The sequence below is a fragment of the Lycium barbarum genome, chromosome 2 (genome assembly GCF_019175385.1).
Source record: "Lycium barbarum isolate Lr01 chromosome 2, ASM1917538v2, whole genome shotgun sequence".
NCBI classification, from domain to species: Eukaryota; Viridiplantae; Streptophyta; class Magnoliopsida; order Solanales; family Solanaceae; genus Lycium; species Lycium barbarum.
In genome coordinates this window covers 20,894,274-20,919,179 of record NC_083338.1, presented here as the reverse complement: position 1 = coordinate 20,919,179, position 24,906 = coordinate 20,894,274, and the positions used below count along the sequence as shown (strand labels likewise).

The window sequence follows — 24,906 nt, the reverse complement described above, 5'->3', positions numbered from 1 at the left end:
TAATATTTATGTGTCTAAATCATAACTGTATTTGAGATATTGTTTTACTTTGTTGGATAGGTTTGATTTATAGATTAATTTATGTTAAATTTAAATTTTTTGATTGCATTTTATAAACAATTTATTTTTAAGGATATATCATTTTTTGAATAATTCAGATAGTTCAATAATTGTATCAAACATAAAATATTCATTTATATCTTTAAATACTTTAATTTATCTCTCAAATAGTATTTTTTTTTTTCTTATCTTAATATTTGTTTGATATAATTTTTAATTTGAATTATATATTTATTATGCTTAAATATTGATATATTATACAGATTCAGATGATGAAAAACAAACAGTCTTAATCATTCAGTGTTCAAATCTACATACCACATCTTAATATTCAGATGTCTTAATTAAAAAAAAAAACAAATGCAGCCTAAGTGTATAATGTTATATTTTGTATGAATAAACACTGTTAAAATAAAAATAAAATTAGTTATGCGAATGTAAATTAAAAATATGACAGCGTAAATATAAAATTAAAGACCAGTCGAAAAAAGGACATTTGTGGGAATGACCCAAACTAAAGAAGCAGACTGCCGTAACAGTTATATTTTTCCAGAGCGCCCACAATAAGGTACTCTCCGCCGTTATCTCATCAATTAATCATCGGATTCTCACTCAGTAGAAAGAGAGAAAAAAAATAGAAACTTTTAGAGAGAGAGAAAGCATATTTCAATACTACACAGTAGAGAGAGAAGAGGAAAAACAAAAATTAAATAGAGATTTATAGAGAGAGAAAGTGTATGTATTTGTAGATAGAGAAAAGAGAGAGAAGAAAAACCTCAAAAATTTTCTCTCCTTTCTTTTCTCCAGGGTTTCAATTGTAATTTCCTGCATTTGAATCGGAAAACGATCTGAAAAAAAAGAAGAAAAACTAGGGTTTTGAAATTTGCAATTGAATCGAATTGTATTAAAAAAAAATGTTGATTCACTATACAAATTATTATTGTTAACAATTTAGGGTTCTTCGAAGGTTTTTGAATTTTCAGATATGGATTTAGATTCATCCGATCAGGATCCAAACAACGGTCCATCATTGGACACGTCATCATCATCCGAGTCAACAACTCCACCTCAGCAGCAGCAGCAGCCACCACAGAGTAGTAGTAGTAGTACTACTACTACTCCGGTGGCGGCTGGTGGTGGTGGGGGGCCGAGGTGTGCACCGACGTATACGGTGGTGCAGTGTGTTATGGAGAAGAAAGAAGATGGGCCAGGACCGAGGTGTGGGCACACGTTGACGGCGGTGCCTGCTGTTGGTGAGGAAGGTAGTGTGGGTTATATTGGTCCTAGGTTGATTTTATTTGGTGGTGCTACTGCTCTTGAAGGGAATTCTGCTGCTTCTGCTGCTGCTGCTCCGTCTTCCCCTGGAAGTGCTGGAATTCGTAAGTTTTACGTTTCCTTATTGAATTACTGGATTGTTTTGATAGGTTATTGAATTTGAGAGCCCTTTATATGCTGGTTTCTTTGAGTTGATTGGGACTTTTAGATGAGGGTTGACATTTTCTTTGTCTTAGGGGTCGTTTAGTAGAGTGTATAAGAATAGTACTCAATAGGGTTTAGTGGTAATGCTTCTTTTTTGCTGAGATTAGATGAGGTGGAATTCGTACGTTTTTCCCTCATTGAATACTGGATTGTTTTGATATTTAAGGGTGTTTTTTTGGTTGTTCCAAGTGTATCTTGTCTTTACTATGAATTGTAACATTAATTGTCGTTTTTCCGATATTTGCAGAGTCTCTTGATACTTTAGTGGTCGTTCCCTCCCTCCCTCCCTCCCTCCCTCCCAATTTACGTGGCATAAGTAATACCATATTTGGTAGCATCGAATAATGGATTCTCTTGATACTTTAGGGGTCGTTTGGTAGCTGGTTAGGAGCTAAGTTATTCATATATTAAATCCTGCATAAGTAATACCATGTTTGGTAGCATTCACTTTAGGAGTCGTTTGGTAGCTGATTAGGAGCTACGTTATTCATGTATTAAATCCTACATAAGTAATACTATGTTTGGTGACATTCACTTTAGGAGTCATTTGGTAGCTGATTAGGAGCTACGTTATTCATGTGTTAAATCCTGTAAGTAATACCATGTTTGGTAGCATTCACTTTAGGGGTCATTTCGTAGCTTATTGGGAGCTAAGTTATTCATGTATTAAATCTGACATAATTAATACCATGTTTGGTAGCATTCTTTTGCTAAGCTATTCATGTAGCTGGAAGTATTGGAATTCGTACATTATCCTCATTGAATACCGGATAGAGCACTTTATATGCTGGGTTTTTTGAGTTGATTACGACATTTAGATGAGGTGGTCACATCATTCAACATTTTCTTTGTCTTTGGGGTCATTTGGTAGAGTGTATAAGAATAGTACTGAATAGGGTTTATTGGTAATGCTGTTATGCCGAGATTAGTTATGCTGGGATTATATGTACGTTTCCTCATTGAATAACTGAATTCTCTTGATACTTTAGGGGTCGTTTGGTAGCTGATTAGGAGCTAAGTTATTCCTGTACTAAATCCTGCATAAATAATAGTATCATGTTTGGTAGCATACTTTTGCTATGTATAAAGTTCAACACACATAATACAGTCTTTGGTTTGCAAATAACTAATGCATGTATACGTTACGAGGGAATATATGTATCATTTTATGTAGGATAGAAGATGGAATAACTACTACATGAATAACTAAATCCTGCATAAAATAATACTCCCTTCGTCCCAAAATAAGTTTCACTTTAGCTTATTTCACGCCCATTAAGAAAAACAATAAATACAAGGTATAGTTTACTAAGTTACCCCATAGATGTTTCTTGAGACTGAGCACTATTAAGAAGTAGTTCTTTAATGTAAGGGTATAGTTGGAAACAATTATTATATTTTTTCTTGAATTCTTAAAGCGACACTTATTTTGGGATAATTTTTTTTTTTGCTAAACCGAAAGTTATTTTGGGACAGAGGGAGTACATAGATTCCCTCAGCGCTTTAAATGCTGGATTTTTTGAGTTGATTGGGACTTTTAGATGAGGTAGTCACACAATTCAACATTTTCTTTCTCTTAGGGGGTTAAGTAGGACGTAAAGACAGATTGTCTCTCTGCTTAGTCACTCTCCAGTGTTTCTCTTTGATTGAATTGTTTACTAGTTCTTTTGTTTTGTATTGAACTGCATGCATATTCAGCTTGATCAGAGAATCCCTAAACAAAAATATAGATGTTTTATGGTATTCTATTAAAAAGTTAAATATTAATCAAGGCTTCCTTTAATCACGTTGCATGTGTATTGTTGCTTTGAGAGACAAATTTCAGAATTTGCGCAAGCTCATTTTATGTCCGTTATCACAACTTCTTGTGTTTCCCATTTGAGGCTGTAGATGCATTATGTGCACGTTTCTTACATATCAATAGTATACGTAAATGAGTTTTGCACTGACAATGTTTTACCTTAGGAAATTGGAGATGCTTTCTGGATCATTTTTCAGTTTTTGGCTCGGAATAATTAATACATGAATTCGAGGGCCTGTGCACCCCCGGGATTAGTCGGGGCTCAAAGAGACCCGGACACCCGGTGCTTAATAAAAAAAAAAATAAAAAAAATTAATACATGAAACAATATAAGGTTTAAGGATAGTGTTTTGGTGCTATCTTTTCATTAAAGGCTGCACTATATAACTATAATGTTCCGATAATACTTTGACTATTAAAGGTTGATGATGATTGACTGAAACAAGTGATACGGGTTAGAGTTGGGATGTTTGAGAAAAAAAAAAGAAAAGAAAAGAGGACTTCTCTTCATAAGAGATGGAAGTTTATAGAAATCATTTTTTACGATTCAAAGTAACCAAAGAATAGAAAATGAGTTCATCAATGAACATTTTCCTTACTTTCCCTGAAGAGCATTTCGGCCATACCAAACATAAGTAATGAGGGAATATTTGTATCATTTTATGCAGGATAGAAGATGGAATAACTAAAACATGAATAACTAAACCCTGCATAACTAATCGCTGGATAAAATAATACATAGATTCCCTCATAACTAATCCCCGTGTTACTAATACTTGTTCTAACTCTAACCAGCTACCAAACGACCCCTTATTGAATTTGAGAGCGCTTTAAATGCTGGGTTTTTTGAGTTGATTTGGACGTTAGATAGGTGGTCACACTATTCAACACTTTGTCTTAGGGGGTTAAGTAGGACGTAAAGATTGATTGTCTTTATCTGCTTAGTGACTTTCCAGTGTTTCCCTTTGATTGAATTGCCTACTAATTTGTTTGCTTTGTATTGAGTTGCATATTCAGCTTGATCAGAGAATACCACACAAAATAATATATGTTTTATGGTATTCTATTTAGAATGTTAGAGATTAATCAAGGCCATTGTTATCAAAGGCGCGCTTTAAGCGCGCTTAAGCCCTGAAGCGAGGCTCAAAACATGTTGAGCGCTTCACCTCGCTTTATGTGCGCTTCAGTGTCATCATCAAGGCTCTAAGACATACTTTTCCTTGCCAATGAGCCTCTCTTGGAGAGGTGACACTAGATGATTAATATTTCCATTTATCGTAATATTTTTCCAATTTCTTTGCCCATACATTTGTTATTCATGCTTATTATTATTAATCTTGGACTATACATATATATATATATATATATATATATATATTAGTATTTTTGCACCATTGCGCTTTTTTTCATTAAAGCCCACGCTTCATTTGCGCTTAAAGCCCCAGCTGACCTTAGAGCTTTTTTGCGCTTTTCGCTTTTGATAACACTGATCAAGGCTTCCTTTTATCACCTGGCCTCTGTATTGTGAGCCAAATTTCAGAATTTGCACAAGGACATATAAGTCTGTTATCACAACTTACTGTGTTTCCAATTTGAGGCTGTAGATGCATTATATGGACGTTTCTTACATATCAGTAGTATACATAAGTGAGTTTTCCATGGACGATGTTTTACCTTAAAAAACTGGAAATCCTTTTTTTGGATCATTTTTCAGTTTTTTGGCTCGGAATAAATGTATATGAAATATTATAAGGCTTAAGGATAGCGTTTTGGGGCTATCTTATAATTAAAGGTTGATGATGATGTCTTAGTGTTGACTGAAACATGTCATGTGGGTAAGAGCTGGGATATTTTTAAACAAATTATTTATGTTCATAGGAGACGGAAGTTTATTGGAAAAATCATTTTTGGTGATTCAAAGTAACCAAATAATAGAAAAAGATTTCATCAAAGAACATTTTCGCTACTTTTCCTGAAGGCCATTTCGGCCATACTAAACACAAACACCCTGAAGGGCTATTATCTCTAAGAGCCTTCATGGAACACAAGAAGAGGAGGCTTCTCCAGAGCTAGTTCTGTTTACCATGATAAAGTGTGAAATCTGGTTTATCTAGAATAATCAGTTGATAGAGCCTTTATTGATAGTACAACTGAAATAGGCACATTTTGAAGTTATAGTAACAATTAGCTTTCCATCTGATTTCAGGCTTAGCAGGGGCTACTGCTGATGTGCACTCTTATGATGTTTTGACAAATAAATGGTCGAGGTAAGTGTTAATTGTGAGTCCGTGATCTGCTACATTCACTTTTGTGCTTTCCATAGAAAGGTTGAAATGTGATTCTTTTTCTGGATGAAATTATAGGATAACTCCAATTGGAGAGCCACCGACACCGAGGGCTGCTCATGTTGCTACAGCTGTTGGAACTATGGTTGTCATTCAGGTTTGTATTAACTGATAGCATGTTGGTTTAATTGTGCTTGATCATCTTTCCCTTCAAGTTTAAGATGCCTATTCTGATTCATCCCAGGGGGGAATTGGTCCAGCCGGTTTGTCAGCTGAGGATCTTCACGTTCTGGACCTTACACAACAACAACGACCACGATGGCACAGGTTAGCACTTGAAATAACTGTAGTTGTCATTGAACTTGTATGCTGTTGACTTGTGAAAATGTATTTAAGTGCTGACAAACTTGCATTACAGCTACTGAAATAATTTTTATCATTTTAGGGTTGTGGTCCAAGGACCTGGTCCAGGACCTCGTTATGGACATGTCATGGCTTTGGTAGGGCAAAGATATCTCATGGCAATTGGTGGAAATGATGGTTAGTCTAATGAAGAGGCCTCCTCATTTGTAAGCAATGATATTGGTCAGAAAGTCATAACGTGGTCCGTTGTTTTCAGGAAAACGACCTCTAGCAGATGTTTGGGCTTTGGACACTGCTGCAAAGCCATATGAATGGCGAAAATTGGAACCAGAGGGTGAAGGTCCTCCTCCTTGCATGTAAATTTCATGCGATTTCTCTCTCTTGCTTACACACACTTTTTAGGACTGCATTTCAATTTACTAGTTGCCTCATTGTTAGCATTTCATGATTTCTAATCTATTGTGCTTTAGATGGTGGAAAATCTCAATATTAGTTACATGTCTATCTGACACTGTGACTTATTCCCACAAATAATTAAGTGATATGAAAATGTATTATATGCACCAAATTGTGGCAAACGTCATTGACGGTTTGTTTAACTTACAAAGTGCATCTATATGATTGGTGTTTTAAGAATGTGTTACTCTATTTCCTTTATGGTATCCTCTTTTCTAGTCTATGAACTCTCTACACTTGAGTGCAGTGCCATTGGTAGTTAGTGTACTATAAATGAACTGAATGCACTTCCCATTCTTGTCAATATTTGTTGCATAATGTTAGAACAGTAAGGAGTCCAATTCTGAAGGTTGGGCTTCCAAAATTGCAAGAAAATTTAGTGTCATGTCGTGTAGTTTAACTATTGCACCTACAATGGGCTGATTGTTGTCTTAATGATCTGATTGTTTCCAGCTTTCTCTTTTTTCTGTTTTGTTTCTTTTCTGTTGTGTACAGAAGTTCTTGCTGACTCATTATAGTTACGATGGACTACTTTGTGTAAGTTGCTTTTAATCTGTTAACTATCTGGCCAGACACTTTTGATGGTTGTTGATGTAATATAAATGAACTGAATGCACTTCCGAATGTGGAGAATCATGTTGCATCATGCTAGAAAGAAGTTCCAAGTCTGAAGGCTGGGCTTCCAAAATTGCAAGAGAAATTTAATGCGGTATTATATAGTTCCAGTACTGCACCTATAATGAGCTGACATGCAAAAGTCGATTATCTTCTTGTTTTAGTTGTAGAACAGTAGATGTATGTGCTGATTGGGATCAATGCATATTGCTGCGTAGTTACATGAAGTTAAAGGGCAATGCACTTGAGGTGGGTTTAGCTAGTTTGTAACTGTCCAGCGCCAAACTACAAATTGATAAGTTCAACTTTCTCTAAAAAATTGATAAGTTGTTTAATTTGGGTGTTACATGTCCCACATCGGTTCTTGATTTTAAAAAAATTGTTCTACATCGGTTGTGGGTTGTGCTGTTGGTCTCTTTATATGATTTGGACAATCCTCACCTCATGAGCTAACTTTTGGGTTGAATTAAGCTAAGTTGCACGGACTCGTCAGTTTAGGTGCTGTTCCCGTCTTGAGACAGGTAGGGTGCGGGTGCGGGAATGGCAAACGTCGGATACTTTGACCGGAGTCCGTCGACAAATTTGGGGGAAAAACTGGTTTCTGGTCAATCGGAGTCCGTTTAGATGGAGAGTTGGTTTCTGGCCTTGAATGACTTTCTCTTTCTATCTTGAGGAAAGAACGAAGAGACACCTAGAACTTGCTGTGGTACTTACATATCTGTATGATCTTGAAAGAGAGACGACCTAGAACTTACAGATCTGTAAGTTGGGGAATTGAAGAAGACGACCTAGAACTAGAAGAGGCGTGAACAAGCAGACTCTTAATTGTAATAATAAAGTGACCCTTTATTCTTCATTATATGTTACTTGTCCCCTTTATTTCCATTATATGCTACTTGTGACAAATAATTGAAAGACACCTAATTATGCTATTTATAAATGTTTTTTTTTTCTTATACAATATAGGGATATTTTCTAAATTAATTATTAACATGTTGATTTTTTGATAATTAATTTATATTTTTAATCGCGTGAAAGTGCAGACAAATTTACTAGTTGTACATAATAAAAATGACCCCTTTGTAAAACGGATTGTTCTTGGAACGTCACTTTTTCATATGCCATTTAAATAATACTCCCTCCGTTTCAATTTATGTGAACCTTTTTGACTGGGCACGACATTTAAGAAAGAGTGTAGACTTTTTACACTTGTGGTTCAAAATAAGTCTTGAATATTTGTGTGGCTGTAAATCACTTCATAAAGTGAATTTGTTTCCAAATTAGGAAAGAGGTCATTCATTTTGGCACAGATTAAAAAGGAAATAGATTCACATAAATTGAAACAGAGGGAGTATAAATTATTAATTATTGTAAATTATAATATTTTTTTACATAATTTTCAAATATGTAATTTGAGAATGAATTGAAAATATTTTAGAAAAATGACGAAGAAGAATAATATACATGTAAGTTTTTCATAGAATATCTCTCAAAATTTATAATATCTTTATATTTTTTTTTATACTTTTGAATTTTCTTAGCCGAATTCCCGCACCCGTATCCATAACTAGATCTACATCCCCGAATCTTAAAATTTAGATTTTTCCGAATCTGACAGTCGGATCCGCACCCGAGTCCATGCAACTTAGGAATTAAGCCAAAGGTCCTTATCTTATCATATTGCTATTATATTGAAGTGTGTGAATTGCTTTGTCTCCACTTACCAAAATTATCTAATTATTTTCGTTCTTTTGTGATTAATCAGCCGAATATACTTGATTTTAGAAAATTAAATGATAAGATTGTGTTAATATATCTCTGCATCTTTTCATAAATTAGATTATTTGAACATGACATGCAATTGTTAAGTGTCATTTCATAAGTATCTTTAAATATTGACGATGAGTTAAAGAGTATAATGTTTGTTGATTGATAATGGGATGATAAATTTGTTGGAAGTACTTTTTTTTTTTTGATAAGGTAAATATTTTTATCAACAAATGGGGAAATCCCCGTATACAAGCCGTATACCAAAAGGAGAGAATCTACACCAAAATATGATTCTCAACAAAAGAGACCCAATCCTTTATACAAATAGGGACCTCATAAGTACACCAAAAGAAATCTACAGATAGAACACTACTTTGCAACTTTAAAAAAATCTTGTTCCACCCGCAAGGGTGGCTCAGTTGGTTGGGCATGGGGCTTCCATAATGGAGTTCTCAGGTTCGAAACCCTCAGCCTACGACAGTAGGGGATTTTCCTTCTGAGTCGAGCTCGTCGCACATGGCTTGCCTAGTGCAGGTTATTTCTCGTGTGTGGTTTCCTGGCTATTACACAGGAGCGGGCTTACCTATGCTCACCCAAAGGGTAGTGGCTGCGGGTTCCCTTGCCATTAAAAATAAAATAAAAAAATCTTGCTCCACCCCTTCAAATGCCCTCCTATTTCTCTCATTCCAAATGACCCACATAAATTGCTAAAGGGACGACACTCCATTTTCTTGATCTTCTCTTCGCTCTTCTCTGATTCCAACTATGCAAAGCCTCCTCCTTCACTGTGCGCGGCATCACCCAAATTGAGAGCCGCTCTCCACAAACGACTAGCCATCTTGGAAGTACTTATAGAATATGTATTTACATTTTCGTGCATAAATGTCATACAAGGATTATTTGAGTGAATGATGCAAGGATTGTCTCAGGCGAGCGTTTCATTCGTGTACCCCATATGTCAATGAGTTCGTTATTACATAAATATTATTGAACGATGTGTTCCATGTTTCATTCTAGCTTAGTATTCCCCTTCAACTACATATTTAACTTAGCTTGAAGATGCAGCCATCGAAGAATGAGATTTTCAATTCAGTTATGCTCAAATTCTCTATGCATGTGTTAATTATGTGTACACAACAAAACAATTTCTTTATTTATATATTTGCCTGAATTTTGGTGGTCAGAATTACTCAATAGCTATGCTGGTTGGAGATAGTAAATATCCGATAAAATAGTCTAGATGCGCGCAAGCTGACTAAATACTATCATCATAAAAAATGTACACTGTATAACAAAACATGGTAGATCAATGATTTTCCTACTCGATAGATCATATCATGACATGAAGAAAATCATCAGTATTAAGACAAGGAAACAACACCGATGGTACTTGTGCAAATAAATGAACAGCCTTAGACTTACCGGAAAAATCTCACAAATGCTTCAAAAATCTATTCTTTTGGTGATCAATAGTACTCTAGACTAGATAGGATGGATAATTATTTGGATTTTCTATATTTCTTAGGGGGTAATATGTAGTGTGACTGATGATAGTCATGTAGTTCTGCTCTGTACTTTGCATATGTACCAGCTTGGTACCAGATTAATAAAAGACTTCATTTACCAAAAAAATAAATAAAAAAATCATCACCAGTTAAACTCAAACTTTCTTGTAAAACCAAAAAATAGCGGCTCCAATATTTTCTCCAAAAAAGAACTTACTTAAATATAGTTACTAATATATTAATTACAAACTTGATTGATTAATGTTGAATACATGGAATCAATTTGTGGCAGAGGATTCATGTTACGGAAGGATATAAATGTTAATTACAAACTTGGTCCCTTCTTGGAAGACATGTAATCAATCTATTCTTGTTAATGAAGGAACCAACAAAACCCTTCATTAAGTTAAAGTTTTAAAACTTTTCAGTCCTAAATAGGGAAGAATCAAGAATTATTATAAGTAAACTCTTTAAAAATTTGGTTTTAGAGTTCTATATATAAGGAATTCTTGCTTAGTTCAAACAAGGAAATATTTAATAACCAAAATTTTAGTTGATTTGGAAGTCCTAAATATTAGGATAATAATTAAATTACAATTTTCCAATATAAAATCTGTTTTTAAAGGGTAAAAAAGGCGAACGACATTTCGCTAAAGGGCTTCGTGCTTTTAATATATATAGATAAGAAGAAAGCACACTTGTTTATTTAATTATATCTCAACACACCCCTCATGTGCATGCCTAGTTCTTTTTCTTTCATTGGCCAAGCACGTTGAAATTCTTTTTGATGATGCATGGCAGTGAGACTCAAACCTAGGACTTTTACCTTCTTTGATACCATGTGGAAGTCTGTGACCATCTCATCTAAAAGCTTAAGCTATTAGAGAACACATTTTTATTACCTAATTATATCTTATCAGTGATTATGAAGGTATAGCATGGGATATTGAGTGGGACCTGAAAATGCAGCTAAAAAGCTAGTCTTCTTATCTGAGCAAGACTTGCCCATGTTTGACAACCCTAACTATGTTGAGGAAACATATGATTACAGAAATGTAAGTTGGTGTGTAATTGGGGTTTGTTTTGTTGGGGGAGGGGGGGGGGGTTGTGGTTGTCAAGTGGGCTCTGTGTAAGAAACCATACTGTACTTAATGTAACAGACGCTACGTTGACTTCAAAGACCAAAGTAGAGAAAAATAATTGAATATTGATATCATCATTTCTCTCGAATCACTTTCTTATTATGTGAAGAGTTAGATATGTTAAATATTATATTAAGACTTTTGAAAGTTATGATGTTGGGAAACCAAAACTTCACATTCCACAAGGTTCATTTGAAATTCTCAGACAGCCACGTCCTATCACTACTTGACTGATTGATGCAATCCTATACGCCCTCCCTTTACCTATTAAGCACCTCTTTGTGGAAAACAAACGCCCATTCTAGAGAGATGACAAATCTTTATTAACAACAACTGAAACTGATGTTTTACTAGTTGTCTCTCTAGAATGTGTTATTTGTTGGTATCTCCAAAACTAATGTGTAGAGCTTCTTTATGCTTTCCCTTACTTTGGGAGGGGTGTGAAGCTTTGGCTGAGGGTGAAGCTTATTATAAAATTTGCTTGACCTAGGCCAAAAAAAGAAGACATATGAGAGAACCAAGAAGGGTCTACAGTTACTTATTTTGCTGCAGTATGTACTGCAGATATGAAAAAACATTCGGGATACATTTCAAATTTACCTTTTTTAATAGTATATCGTAGATGGAGTTAACAAGAATGATATTAGAGTTGCTTCTGCCTTGTTGTATCATGCTTGCCCTTGGTGCCACGAAATGTTCGCAAAAGAAATGGAAGATGCATTCTTCCTTATTTGGAAGATTGGCTTTGATGAACAGTAGGGTTTGGTGACATACTACCAGATATGTTGGCCATTCCGTGAGGGAATCCCTTTAAGTGTTTGGTTTAAAAAGTTTGGCATTATCATTAACCTACTTTTATCCAAAAAAAAAAAAAAAAGTGGTTTGGCATTTTCGTTTTCATTTTCGTTGTGGATTGTCATGAGTTCCCTTCATAAGATCGATCCTGAAATGAATTATTGCAATCCTGATCTGGACTAACCAATGAAAAATATGAGGAAATGCTTATGAGCTTGTGTCACTTGGCTAGGTACGCAACTGCAAGTGCACGCTCTGATGGTCTTCTTCTGCTTTGTGGAGGGAGGGATGCCAATAGTGTGGTGAGTGAATCATGTTTTCTTGCAAACAAAAAGAATTGTTTCTTATGTGATAATTGTTCCTTAATGTCTTATATTTACCACTCACTTTGGACTTAGAATGCTATGTTACCATGAAGTTTACCTTTTTACTTGAAAAGGAATGAAATTGCTCTATGCTTCAATTCCACCACATCCGCTGCCTCTTCAATATTCGTGATTTCTCACAGAATTTTTCTTTTAACCTTCGCGCACACATGTACCCTGTATCCTTGATGGTACATTATTCCTATCTATGCGACTGAATAAGTTTGTAAGCTGTTGCCAGTCAACTTCATGGATAAATACTTAAGTGGAGTTATTCACATTCCCCAGTTTTCGATTACTCTCCATTTTCATTTATATGGACAAGATATTGCATGTGTTAATTTTTTCCTTGATCTGACTCATGTGTAGGTCTGATTTTTTTCCTTGGGTCAAACACGTGAAAAGTATTTCTGTTAATAATTGGAAGTTAGACCTGAAACCAGGACCTCTTGCATGCTCTAGTAACATGTTCAGTTGTGTAACTACACAGTCCAAAGTTTAAGCTGTTAGAGGGCTTCCTTTTATTTTTTTGTTGTAGGTTAGCAAGAATGGCCTTACTTCCTCATCTTTTAGTCTCCCGTCTGATCTTCGTTGATCCCTTGTGCTCCGTCGTCTTGCCATCTAAATTTGAGTTCTAGTAAACAAACGTAAACATTAAGAAGCTTTTTGAGGATCTTGGATCTGATTTGCAGTTAATTTGTGCCATGGATGTTGGGGACTTGGATTTAAGTATATGTGTTGTAGTGTGATGGTTGTAGTGTGATGGTTGGCTTATCATTTCTTTTTCCTTGGTGATTCACAGCCACTAGCAAGTGCATATGGACTGGCTAAACATAGAGATGGGCGTTGGGAGTGGGCCATTGCTCCTGGTGTGTCACCATCTCCAAGATATCAGCATGCCGCAGTAAGTGGTTCTGATGATGCTATTAATCCTCACAAATTGTAAGGTATTTATCAGTTGTATTATGGTATTTTAGGTTTTTGTTAATGCTCGGCTCCATGTTTCTGGAGGGGCTCTTGGTGGTGGACGCATGGTGGAGGATTCTTCCAGTATAGCCGGTATTTTTTTATGCTGTTCTGGTCAATTGCTTATGACAACTGATTTTGCTTGAAGTTTTAATCTATTGCTATCATGTTTTTTTTTTTTAAACGTTAATCCCTAATAACCATGCATTTTTCTTTCTTACTTTTAACTTTTGTCTTGTGGCAGTTCTTGATACTGCTGCAGGAGTGTGGTGTGACACAAAATCTGTTGTCACCAGTCCTAGGACAGGAAGATATAGTGCAGATGCAGCTGGGGGAGATGCTGCAGTTGAATTGACCAGGCGTTGTAGGCATGCGGCTGCTGCTGTTGGTGACTTGGTATTTATCTATGGTGGTTTGCGTGGAGGTAATGCTAGAAGATAGACATCTTGATTGCTTTCTAATTTGATATTCAGATGGCAACTATTTTCACTTTTGGATTGGAGTATGATCTGAAGACCTTACTTATTAAGAAAAAGATAACTGGAGACATACTATTTTCACTTTTGGATTGGAGTATGATCTGATGACCTTACTTACTAAGAAAAAAAAAACTGAAGACATATTAAATTCAATACTCTCTCTTCATCCCTGGGGCTGTTGAGGATGTGCTGTTTGGTGTATGTGTTTACAAGTAGCCAGCCCAGCTAAATCCTGATCTTAGTTTGACTTGTAAAGTATAAGATAGATAGGAAAAATGGAAGTTTCCGGAATGTGTTAGCAACGTCTCTTATGTATTTCTCGCCCGGTACATAGATAGACACCTTAACTTGGCCCCAACTGGCAAGTAAACACCCCAACTTTGAGAATGCACATCTAGACAACTTAAATTTAGCCGTGTCTAGATGTGCATTCTCAAAGTTGGGGTGTTTACGGGCCAACTTAAACCAAATTGAGGCGTCTAGATGTGCATTCTTAAAGTTGGGGTGTTTACTTGCCAGTTCGCCAAGTTAAGATGTCTATCTATGTATTATGGCCTTTTTTTTTTTTTTTTAATCTATTCCTAGCCCCCCTCATTATGGATACCATTTGTAAGGTAACTGTCTACTTTTCTTATGTTTCACCGATAAAAGGGGTCTACTTTGTACTATACCAATTGAGTAGCTGGCTGAGGTAATTAAATAATTATATACCTTATAATAATTACAAACCTTCTTGATGAACAGATACACATTCTAACAAGATCAACTAGTTATCCATGAGGCACACTCTATTTACGGTTTTCTAATAGGTGGGTTCTTTGTCTTTCATAGGTTCATTGTATATTTTGCCGTCGTGCCTAGACTGCAAGTCTTAGTGATGCTGATTAACTAATACTAAATGCTGATACTGAATACTGAAACTGATGAAACGTGTGTCCACCTCTTCTAAAGCTTAAGCTGTTGAGAGGACAATTTTTACTTACTTTTATATTGGTTTGCAATACGCTCCCTTACATGCTTGGCTGGGCCCTGGTTCTTTTTCTTCAGCTAAGCACTCTGAAATTGTCTTTGAGGATGGGTAGCAATGAGGTTCGAACTCAAAACCTCATACCACATAGAATTGTGCGACTTGCTAATGGATTAGAAAAGCTTTACTCATATTTGTCTGCAGCTGAAACTAATGTTTTAATTTGTCTGTCTTTTAAGTTCTGAAATATTAAGAAGGCATGTCTCTCGTCTATAAGCCTGTTTGGATTGACTTAAAAAATGCAGCTTATAAGCTGAAAGCAGCTTATAAGCTAAGCCAAGTGGGCCAATTTATTTTTTTGGGCTTATTTTAAGTACAAAATGACTTACAAGCTGACCAGCGAAACACTCAAAAAAGCTGAAAACAGCTTATAAGCTGTCTTCAGCAACTTATAAGCTAAGCCAAACGGGCTCTATGTAAAAGGTCTGGTCTTGGTTGGCCAACTTTGCCTGGTCATGTTGCAACTACCATGAGTGCTCTTTGTTTGCGCCTAGTAGTTAGCTCTCCCCAATGAAGGACTCTAAATTGGTGCTGTAGGCCAAAAAGAGCCTTGTTGTTGTTTGGGAGGAATGAGATGGACTCTTATCTGTTCTAGTGAAAGACATGCCTCTAAAATGCTGAGAGGACATACTTTGTTTTCTACTTTGCCAGTTATTTATTTTATGCGAATAAAATGATGCCAAGGTATGTTTATAGCTGTGCTGCTGGAAATGGTTCGAAAAGGCGGGCCTACGCATTAGATTGAGCTGCAATTAAGAGCACCTCCTTTGTTCACATCAGAACACCGTTTCAAATCAGACTTAGGTTATATAGGTAACTGATTGCTCGATATGCAAGCTATTGAAGGCTTCTCTAGCAAAATCTATTCTCATCTGCCTTGGTATGTAGAGCTACCTGGTACCTGTGTTGGTAGGAGGTAGCAGTCTCCCGGTGGAATAGTCGAGGTGTGCGCAAGCTTTCCATGACACCCCTGTCATAAGAAAAAGGCAGCACATTTTACCAATAACGCACACTTCGATGATGAGAATGAGATCAAACTTTCAAACTTTTCTCTTATTCCTGAGTAGAACATGTGCCTTTGAATTTTTTTTATTGAACTTACTCCAAATAAAGGTGTTGGAGATGTAATAGAAACTGATCAATTATTAAAATAATAATTAGCGGATCTCAGATGAAAGTCGTTTGTTGGATTGTTGCAATTCTCTGTCCAAATCATGAAACTATTGGCTTTCCAAACTATAGATACCAGAATATTGCCAGATTCCTAAATCTTAGTTAAATCTCCTAGCTCTTACCTCTTTCCAAGTACTGTAATGACATCAACTTATATGAAAGTATTATTATGAACTCATGCCTTCAAAACTTTTAGTGAACTTATTCCTAATGAAGTGCTAAAATATTGGATATGTAATTGTTGAAGCTGAAGCAAAACATTAGCTGATCTCAGATTAAAATGGTTAGTTCTCAGTCGAAATTATGTAATTATCGACTTTCCAAACTATAGCTACCAAAATACTGCCAGATGCGTGAATTTTAGCAAATCTCCTAGCTCTTACATCTCTTTGAGTGTCGTAATGGCATCTAGTTATATTTTCGACTAAGTTGTTCGGACTCGGGTGTGGGTATCCGATACGGTGCGGATCTAAAGGTCGGGTTCATCACATAAATTTTAGAATTTGGGGGTATGGATCTGAGTGCAGATACGGGTGCCGGGGGTCTTCCGGAAACAGCCTCCCTACCTAAGGTAGGGGTAAGGTCTGCATACAATCTACCCTCCCCAGACCCCACATTGTGGGACTCACTGGGTATGTTGTTGTTGTTGTTGTTGTTGGGGGTATGGATCCGAGTGCAGATACGGGTGCCGGGATGCGGCCAATAAATGTATACTACACTGAGTATATATCTCAATTACTTAAAGCTGTTGGACTGAAATGAATAAAATCGGTCATAGATGTAGTCAAAGCACCCAAGGTACGTTGACTGGATCCGGTGTGGATTCCACACCCACACCCATGTCGTGTCGACAGGGGTGTGGCGAGGATTTTGAAGAGCCTGAGGAAAACAGTTTTTCGAATAGGATTGGCATCTACTCATATAAACCTATTATTATGAAATATACTTACTTAATTATGTCCCTAGGAGCAGTTATTCAGATAATTTCCTTGTTTATGTTACAATCTTGCTCTTGTGGTGTTAAGAAATGGCTGATGTTTTGAAATCTCTATGTAGGTAGGTGATATTTTCGTAATACTAAGCAGTCTGAGTTGGTGTTTTTGCCTCAGGGGTACTGCTAGATGACTTGCTTGTCGCTGAAGACTTGGCTGCTGCTGAAACAACTAGTGCAGCTTCACATGCAGCCGCTGCAGCTGCAGCATCTAATATACAAGACGGGAGGATAACCGGTAGGTATGGATTTGGTGATGAAAGAACAAGGCAAACAGTTCCAGGGGAAGTTAATGATGGTTCAGTTATATTGGGAAGTCCTGTTGCCCCCCCTGTAAATGGTGATATGTTTACTGATATAAGCACTGAAAATGCTGTGCTTCAAGGAAGTCGGTGAGTTGGCAATTGCATAAGAATGACAATATCTGCTGTTTTTCATATATTGCTTCTTTATGTTTGAATTCCATCTCTCATGGTTTTGTTTGCAGGAAACTTGGCAAAGGTGTTGAATACCTTGTGGAGGCCTCTGCAGCAGAAGCAGAGGCCATTACTGCTGCACTAGCAGCTGCCAAAGCACGACAACAAGGTAATGGAGAAGTTGAACTTCCAGATAGGGATCGGGGAGCGGAGGCAACACCGAGTGGTGAAGAGGAATCTACCTTGATCAAGCCTGATTCAAATATTTCTACCCCAACTGGAGTTAGGCTGCATCACCGCGCTGTTAGTCCTATATGTAATAATATGTTTTCATATCAGATTAAATTTGTATATAACTGATTACATGTATTTAATGCATCTGTAGGTGGTCATAGCTGCAGAGACTGGGGGTGCCCTAGGTGGCATGGTGCGACAACTTTCAATTGATCAATTTGAAAATGAAGGCAGGCGAGTAAGTTATGGTACCCCAGAAAATGCGACAGCAGCAAGAAAACTTCTGGATAGACAAATGTCCGTCAACAGTGTTCCCAAAAAGGTATGATGACTTAGCTTATGTCCTTGAACTAATTTTGGTTAGTAAAGAGAATTATGGCATTAGCTTGACACTTCTATCAGGTGAACGGCAAATTTGTGCACTTTCTAGTTTCACGCAGTGTTGTCAAAGGTCCATCCATTGCGCGTTTAAGCCTTGAAGCTCAGAAAATCTCAAGGAGGGCGCTTCCCCTCACTTATGCTATGCTTCAATTTAGACAAGGCACTAAGGCGTGCGCCTCCCATGAGTTCTACCTTGAATCAAGCGGCATTAAACAATAAATATAATCGGCAAGAAGATATATCAATTGTCACAGAAAACATTATGAATAAATTTATTACTTTTTTCTTGTTATAGACGTATTTTATTTTTTCTTTTCATCGTGCCTTTTTTAAGTAAAACCCACCTTTTTTAAGGCCCCAATAGATTTGGAGCGCTTTTTAAAGCTTTTCGCCTTTGAGACTTCTTATTTATCTGGCTTCGGAATGGCAGTGAGCAATCTCGCACATATGGAGTTAACTATTCTCAATACACATTGAAGAAGAAAATACTCCACTTGTTTATACTGTTAAGTGTTAACTTCCTCAGAAAAGAAAACACTTGTTAGAATGAGTTTCTGTTAGCTTTGGCTGATATATCTTGTATTATAAATGACACCTGCTTTTGGTTATATTATCTTAACTTTTCCTTACTGTTTCAGGTGATTGCCCATCTTTTGAAACCTCGAGGTTGGAAGCCCCCTGTCAGACGGCAATTTTTCTTGGATTGCAATGAGATAGCTGATCTCTGTGATAGTGCAGAAAGAATATTTTCCAGTGAACCTAGTGTTTTACAGCTAAGAGCTCCTATTAAGATATTTGGTGACTTGCACGGGCAATTTGGGGATCTCATGCGTCTTTTTGACGAGTATGGTTCCCCATCAACTGCTGGGGACATAGCGTAAGTGCCTTGACTCAATCTTGCTTCGTGTTTCTTGTTCTAACCAACCGTGCCCTTTCAGCAGCCTAGGTTGCCTCAGTTCCATATCTATGAATTTTCTGTACATTTTCACATTCATAAAGTGCTAGGGGAAGAAAGTCTCATTATACCTTCCTCAAATATTTAGAATGTATGAGAATCACCTTTTTCTTCATTATCTGAATTAGCTCTTGCTAAAATCTTGCTAATAATTAAGGAACACATGGATTGGTTGCTCTTCGTAGAGACTCTGAGATCCTTTACTTTGTATGCATCTGTATGTAAGAATTTCCGTTTACATTAATATATTTTATACCTCATTAAAGGAATCCCTGTTAGTAGCTACCCAAAAATATATAGAAACTTCCCCAGAGAATACAAATAAATGAGAAGAGTGTAATGAGGAGGTAGAAACCCAATGGTGGATGTTTTTTTATAATCGTGGTGTCCGGGCTAGCTTGTGGGCACCTCGACTAATTTTACGGGGTACCTACTAGCTCCCACCAACACAAGTATTGAGTAACTCTGTTACGAAGGCTTGGATAGATGGGAAGAAATCACTTAGTGTTTTTGCCTCCAAGTGGGATTTGAACCTGATACCTCGTGGTTTACAACCCACTTCATCGACCACTAGGCCACAACCTTGGGTGTTTTTCTCAATAAGGAAATTTAAAGTACTTTTAAAACTAGTCTAATAAGGATGCCGTTCTTGCAAAGCGTCCTGGACAAACATGCACCAGATCAAACAAGAACATCTCAAGGTCAGGGAAATAGCTAAAAGTATATGTGTAGCAAGTTCAAAGATCATTTTAAATTTCTGATTTAGATGAGATGATGTAGTTTTATCTTTGAGGTGGCTAATTTTTTAATCCTGAAACTGTATTTTCTTATTCATACTCACTAAAAGGTTCAGTTATGACGACCTCTGGACTACTAATGTATCAATCTGTCAACTATACTTAATTGTCAAGCGTGGTGCTCTTAGAGAGAGAACCAATTGAACGAAAATTTGTGCGCCTTGATGCTACACTAGAGCAACAATTAAGCTAGGCAAAGCACACAACCCAGGCTTCACTAAGCTTTAGAGATTAAGCATGCTTTAAGCGGTCCTTTTAACTGCCAATCAGAGGTTGGGCCAATGATTCTTACAAAAAAATTTCTTTGTGCATGATCATCAGGTACATCGATTATCTCTTCTTAGGAGATTATGTTGATAGGGGCCAGCACAGCTTGGAGACTATGACTCTTCTCCTTGCTTTAAAGGTACCTGTTTTGTCTGGATGTTAGTTCTGCTTTTACCTTTTGAATTAATCAATTATCTTTAATGCGATTAATGCTTAATTTAGGTTGAGTATCCCCACAACGTTCATTTAATTCGAGGGAACCATGAAGCGGCAGATATTAATGCGCTTTTCGGCTTTCGAATTGAGTGCATTGAACGCATGGTATGGTATCATTTACTGGAAAAGAACTCCAGCTTTCGAGTTTGCTACCTTCCACTGATGTTCATATCTGGAACAGGGTGAGAGAGATGGAATCTGGGCTTGGCATCGGATTAATAGGTTGTTCAATTGGCTTCCTCTCGCAGCACTAATTGAGAAAAAAATAATCTGTATGCACGGTGGCATTGGAAGGTCAATTAATCATATAGAACAGATAGAGAATATCCAGCGTCCTATCACCATGGAAGCAGGGTCGATTATTTTGATGGATTTGTTGTGGTTAGTTTCTGTCTTTTCTTTTTCTTATGTCATTACTTTTGATGATATCCTACTTTCTCACATTACCGTGTGCATCTAGGTCTGACCCAACTGAAAATGATAGTGTTGAAGGATTAAGACCAAATGCAAGAGGTCCAGGGTTGGTTACTTTTGGGGTGAGTAATTCTTTCAGTCTCTTCTTAGTTCTTTCAGCGTAATGAAATTCATTTTCACTTGAGCGCTTTTAGACTTAAGTCTTTTGGAAGCTGCCACATTCTTTTTCAGTTGTATCAACTGTATTCACTTACAAAGGACCCGGTATAGAAGGAACTGACATTTAAAATTTTGAACCAAAAAAAAATCAGCCTCCACCTCCCCTCTATTACTCATATTATTTCATTGATTGCTTGTGTTTTTTCCATCTTTTCCAGTCCAATCTTTTTGGGACCCATTGTTGCCCTGCTATTTAAGATAATTCTACCTTTTAACTGCAAGGATTTGAGCAGTTTTAATTTTGTGTGCAATTTCTTTCAAGATAATTGCACTCAGTCCTTAAATGGTAATTTGGTTCAGTCAGTTGGGTGTCCTTAAAGCTTCTTATAGGTATCAGGGACATCATTTTGCTGTTTCTGGTTTTGGTCTGTGGAAACCGTGGGTTATTCTTCTATCCTGTTTTTAAAGGTGTTTGGTTGAGTGCAGTTTCTCTAGCATTGCCTGTCCTCATAAGCCTTTGCATATGTGCAGCCTGATCGTGTGATGGAATTTTGCAACAACAATGATCTTCAACTGATAGTGCGAGCGCACGAATGTGTGATGGATGGCTTTGAACGATTTGCTCAGGGACATCTAATTACACTTTTTTCAGCCACAAATTACTGTGGTATGTTCTAATTTAGGATGTTCGAAAATTGGGAAGTTTCCTATTTATCTTTTATGCAAATATTTGTCTGGGTTTTTCTTATATAGTTATTTTTTGCTGCAGGAACTGCTAATAATGCTGGTGCAATCTTGGTATTGGGTAGAGATCTTGTAGTGGTTCCAAAACTTATTCACCCATTGCCGCCAGCACTTTCATCACCAGAAAATTCACCTGAGCGCATGGAAGACACTTGGATGCAGGTTCAATATTTCCAGATCTTTTGCTTCGACTTTTTACTTTGATCTATGTTAATCTTGCTTACATTGAATTTGTTCGAGTAGGAGTTAAATGCTAACAGACCGCCTACGCCAACTAGAGGTCGCCCTCAAACTGCCAATGATCGAGGTTCTCTTGCTTGGATTTAGATAGTAGTGAAGATTGTTCCCTACACTTCAGGCACATGCTAACGTCGGGGGAATTCCAGTTGTATGTACAGCATGATGCCATTTGGAAAATGGCGGAGTTATAGATATCTTCTCGAAGAGATAGAGGCTTCGAGGCCCTAGGAATCTTCGACAGAATGCACAGGCTTTAGACAGAACAAGATTGGACTTCGCAGGTTGCATACGCACCTGTTTGTCTTGATGGAAACAGTTGGGGTTTAGAGTTGCCCTTTGTAAATTAAGCCATATGCAGGTAGAAGGAATTAGAGTCTTTGTTGTTATCAAGGGTTTGTAGTGCTGGATTATGTTTTGTTTATTGTACTTTTTCATCGTTGGTGATACAGATATTTTTCCTTGTTTAGGTGTCTTGTTTTTGTCTATGGTAGAAGAGGACTTCAGGTCCACTCTATATTATTGGTGAAATATATAATGCTAAATATCTGGTGGGAGTTCTTGTATCATAGAGGGGTGTTGTAATTTGTGATGATACCTTGTACAATGTAACTATTTTGAAGAAGAACAAAAGTTTTATCTCAAAGGAAGATGATGAAGGGGAGGAATGGCTGATTGTTTTCTTTTGGTTGCATCCAGTTCCTTTATTTTTTGACCAGAATTACTTTGTGCTAACACTTGTGTTAATTAGCCCTAGAATGGACACTCTGTCTTATTCTCAAAAAAAGAAGAAAAAGAAAAGAAAGAATGGAGACCAATTTGGCTTGTTACAATTGGTGTTGATTCTAAGGTGCGATATATTTTCTTTCGTGTTGCTATCACTGTTGAGTAGCAAACATAGTTCCAGAATTTAAATGCTTAATCTTGTCCATTTTAATTTACTTTCCAAATGAAAATATGGCACACAAAAATTAAGAAATCCCTTAATTCCTTTCTGATCCTTGCATTCTTGTTTAGGGATAATTTAGAGAATAAAATAGGTATTTGGTCGGTTGAGTAACCTTCAGAGTGATATAGGTATAATTAAGTCACTTTTCCGTTACAAACAAAATAAACGTGACTTTACTAGCTAATTTGGATAATTGAGAGATCATTTGAGTAACGGACTCTTTTATTTTCGAAGTCCATTTTTGTGTTTGTCGGGAAATGGTTACATTATTCTTGAGAAATTCAGGATCTACCGAGCCCGAGGGTGTAATAAAAATGAAAAAACATAAAGTAAAGATGTTACAAAATAATTATAATAATGCTACTGAATTGGGGAACATCTCTCAATATATATAAACTTGATACTTCTTTATCCGTACAACAATTCTTAGAAAGTTTTCTTCAATTATTATTTCTGTCTTAGCTCTGCTTTGTTTGAATTCAGTGTACGGACCTCAAATAATGTACTGAGAATGATAGCTGGATGAGTGTCTCCATTCTCTTGGAATATTAATGTGTTTGTGAATTTCATGATGATGTTCCAGCTCTGTCTTTCTTTAATTTTTTCTTCGATGACAGTACTGTCCTCTTTGACTTCTTAATTAATCAACGAATATGGATTTGACAAATAATTTGGTTCATCTACTATTATCTACATGTGCATTCTTGTTCAAAGATGAGTAGCTCCCATTCGGCTAAATTTTCAAAATATGCGAATTTCGAATAGTGCTTTTATCAAAATAAATTTTCGAAATGTTATTGTAAAGTCCTGGAAAATTTCGATGCTTTGAAACTTAAGTTTGCATTTAAAGGATGAAAGTACATTATGGCGTAAATTTAATTTTCATGCTCTGTGTTGGTATGAATATCAATATAGGTATTGGAGAACGATTTGGAGTTAAAGTTGATATGATAATGAGGCCTAAAAAATGGAGTTGCGTAAAGCCCCGTAATTTTAAACCTGGGCTAAGGATAAATTAAAGTCTAGCCAAGGCAATGAATAGGAGGACACGTGACTCGGATTAAGTGAAGTGCATCAAGGACAAGGACAGAAAAGTACTGATGGAGGACGCTCTCATTAGATGAAGATGGCAGTCATACTTCCATAAACTCTTGAACGAAAAAGGGCATAGAAACATTGTATTGGGAGATTCAGAGCACTCTGAGAGGTGTCACGATTTTGAGTATTGTAGGAGTATAACATTCGAAGAGGTTAAGGTTGTTGTTCACATGATGCACAGAGGAAGAGTGAACGGGCTTTGCGAGATTCCGGTGGAATTTTGGAAGAGCGCATGCTCGGTAGGTTTGGAATGGCCGACTGGGTTGTTTAATGTCATTTTTAAGACGAAAAAATGTCCGAAGAATGGAGGTGAAGTGCATTGGTCCCTTTGTGCAAGAACACGGGTGACATTCAGAGTTGTAACTATAGGGGTATCAATGTTACACCTTGGAAAACTCCCCGTTAACGTACAGTGAATAGGCTAGCAAAGAGCACGATGTATGCGATGTTTCGATAAGTGAGAAATGACATTTGATGACCCTAATCGAGATTCAAAGACATTTAACGAAAAGGAAAAAGGATTATCAAGGAAGGCAAAGGATATGTTGTGCGTCGGGTAAGAATTATGAGCGACGAATTAATGATGTTGTAATGATGTCTTAGAGAAGAATGATAACGTCCCTTAGATTGGTATTGAGGTGCTAAACAAGTGTCAAGAAGGTTCCATAAGGATTGGAGATCAAACGAGTTGACGAGAAAGAAATCGGAACAGCTGGGCATTATACGGCCCAACATACTGGCCGTATAAATTATACTGGCCGTATGTT

General features: G+C 36.8%; 1 protein-coding gene across 2 annotated transcripts; it reads left to right on the top strand.

Moving 5' to 3' along the window:
* The first annotated feature begins 489 nt into the window (after positions 1–489).
* LOC132626322 (serine/threonine-protein phosphatase BSL3-like) lies at positions 490–22,775 on the top strand. 2 transcript variants are annotated; one of them, XM_060341160.1, is made up of 22 exons: positions 490–628; positions 1,028–1,439; positions 5,547–5,607; positions 5,704–5,782; positions 5,870–5,952; positions 6,071–6,165; positions 6,245–6,344; positions 12,504–12,573; positions 13,439–13,540; positions 13,614–13,695; positions 13,847–14,026; positions 17,391–17,664; positions 17,760–17,991; positions 18,074–18,244; positions 18,942–19,180; positions 20,377–20,461; positions 20,545–20,643; positions 20,720–20,919; positions 20,999–21,074; positions 21,643–21,778; positions 21,881–22,017; positions 22,099–22,775. In XM_060341160.1, exons 2-22 carry the CDS (start codon positions 1,046–1,048, stop codon positions 22,180–22,182), a joined length of 2,979 nt encoding a protein of 992 aa, XP_060197143.1. In that variant the 5' UTR covers positions 490–628; positions 1,028–1,045; the 3' UTR covers positions 22,183–22,775. The 2 variants fall into 2 exon arrangements, with proteins under 2 accessions (XP_060197143.1, XP_060197142.1); XM_060341159.1 differs by lacking the exon at positions 490–628 and having other exon boundaries at positions 642–1,439.
* Positions 22,776–24,906: the final 2,131 nt, after the last annotated feature.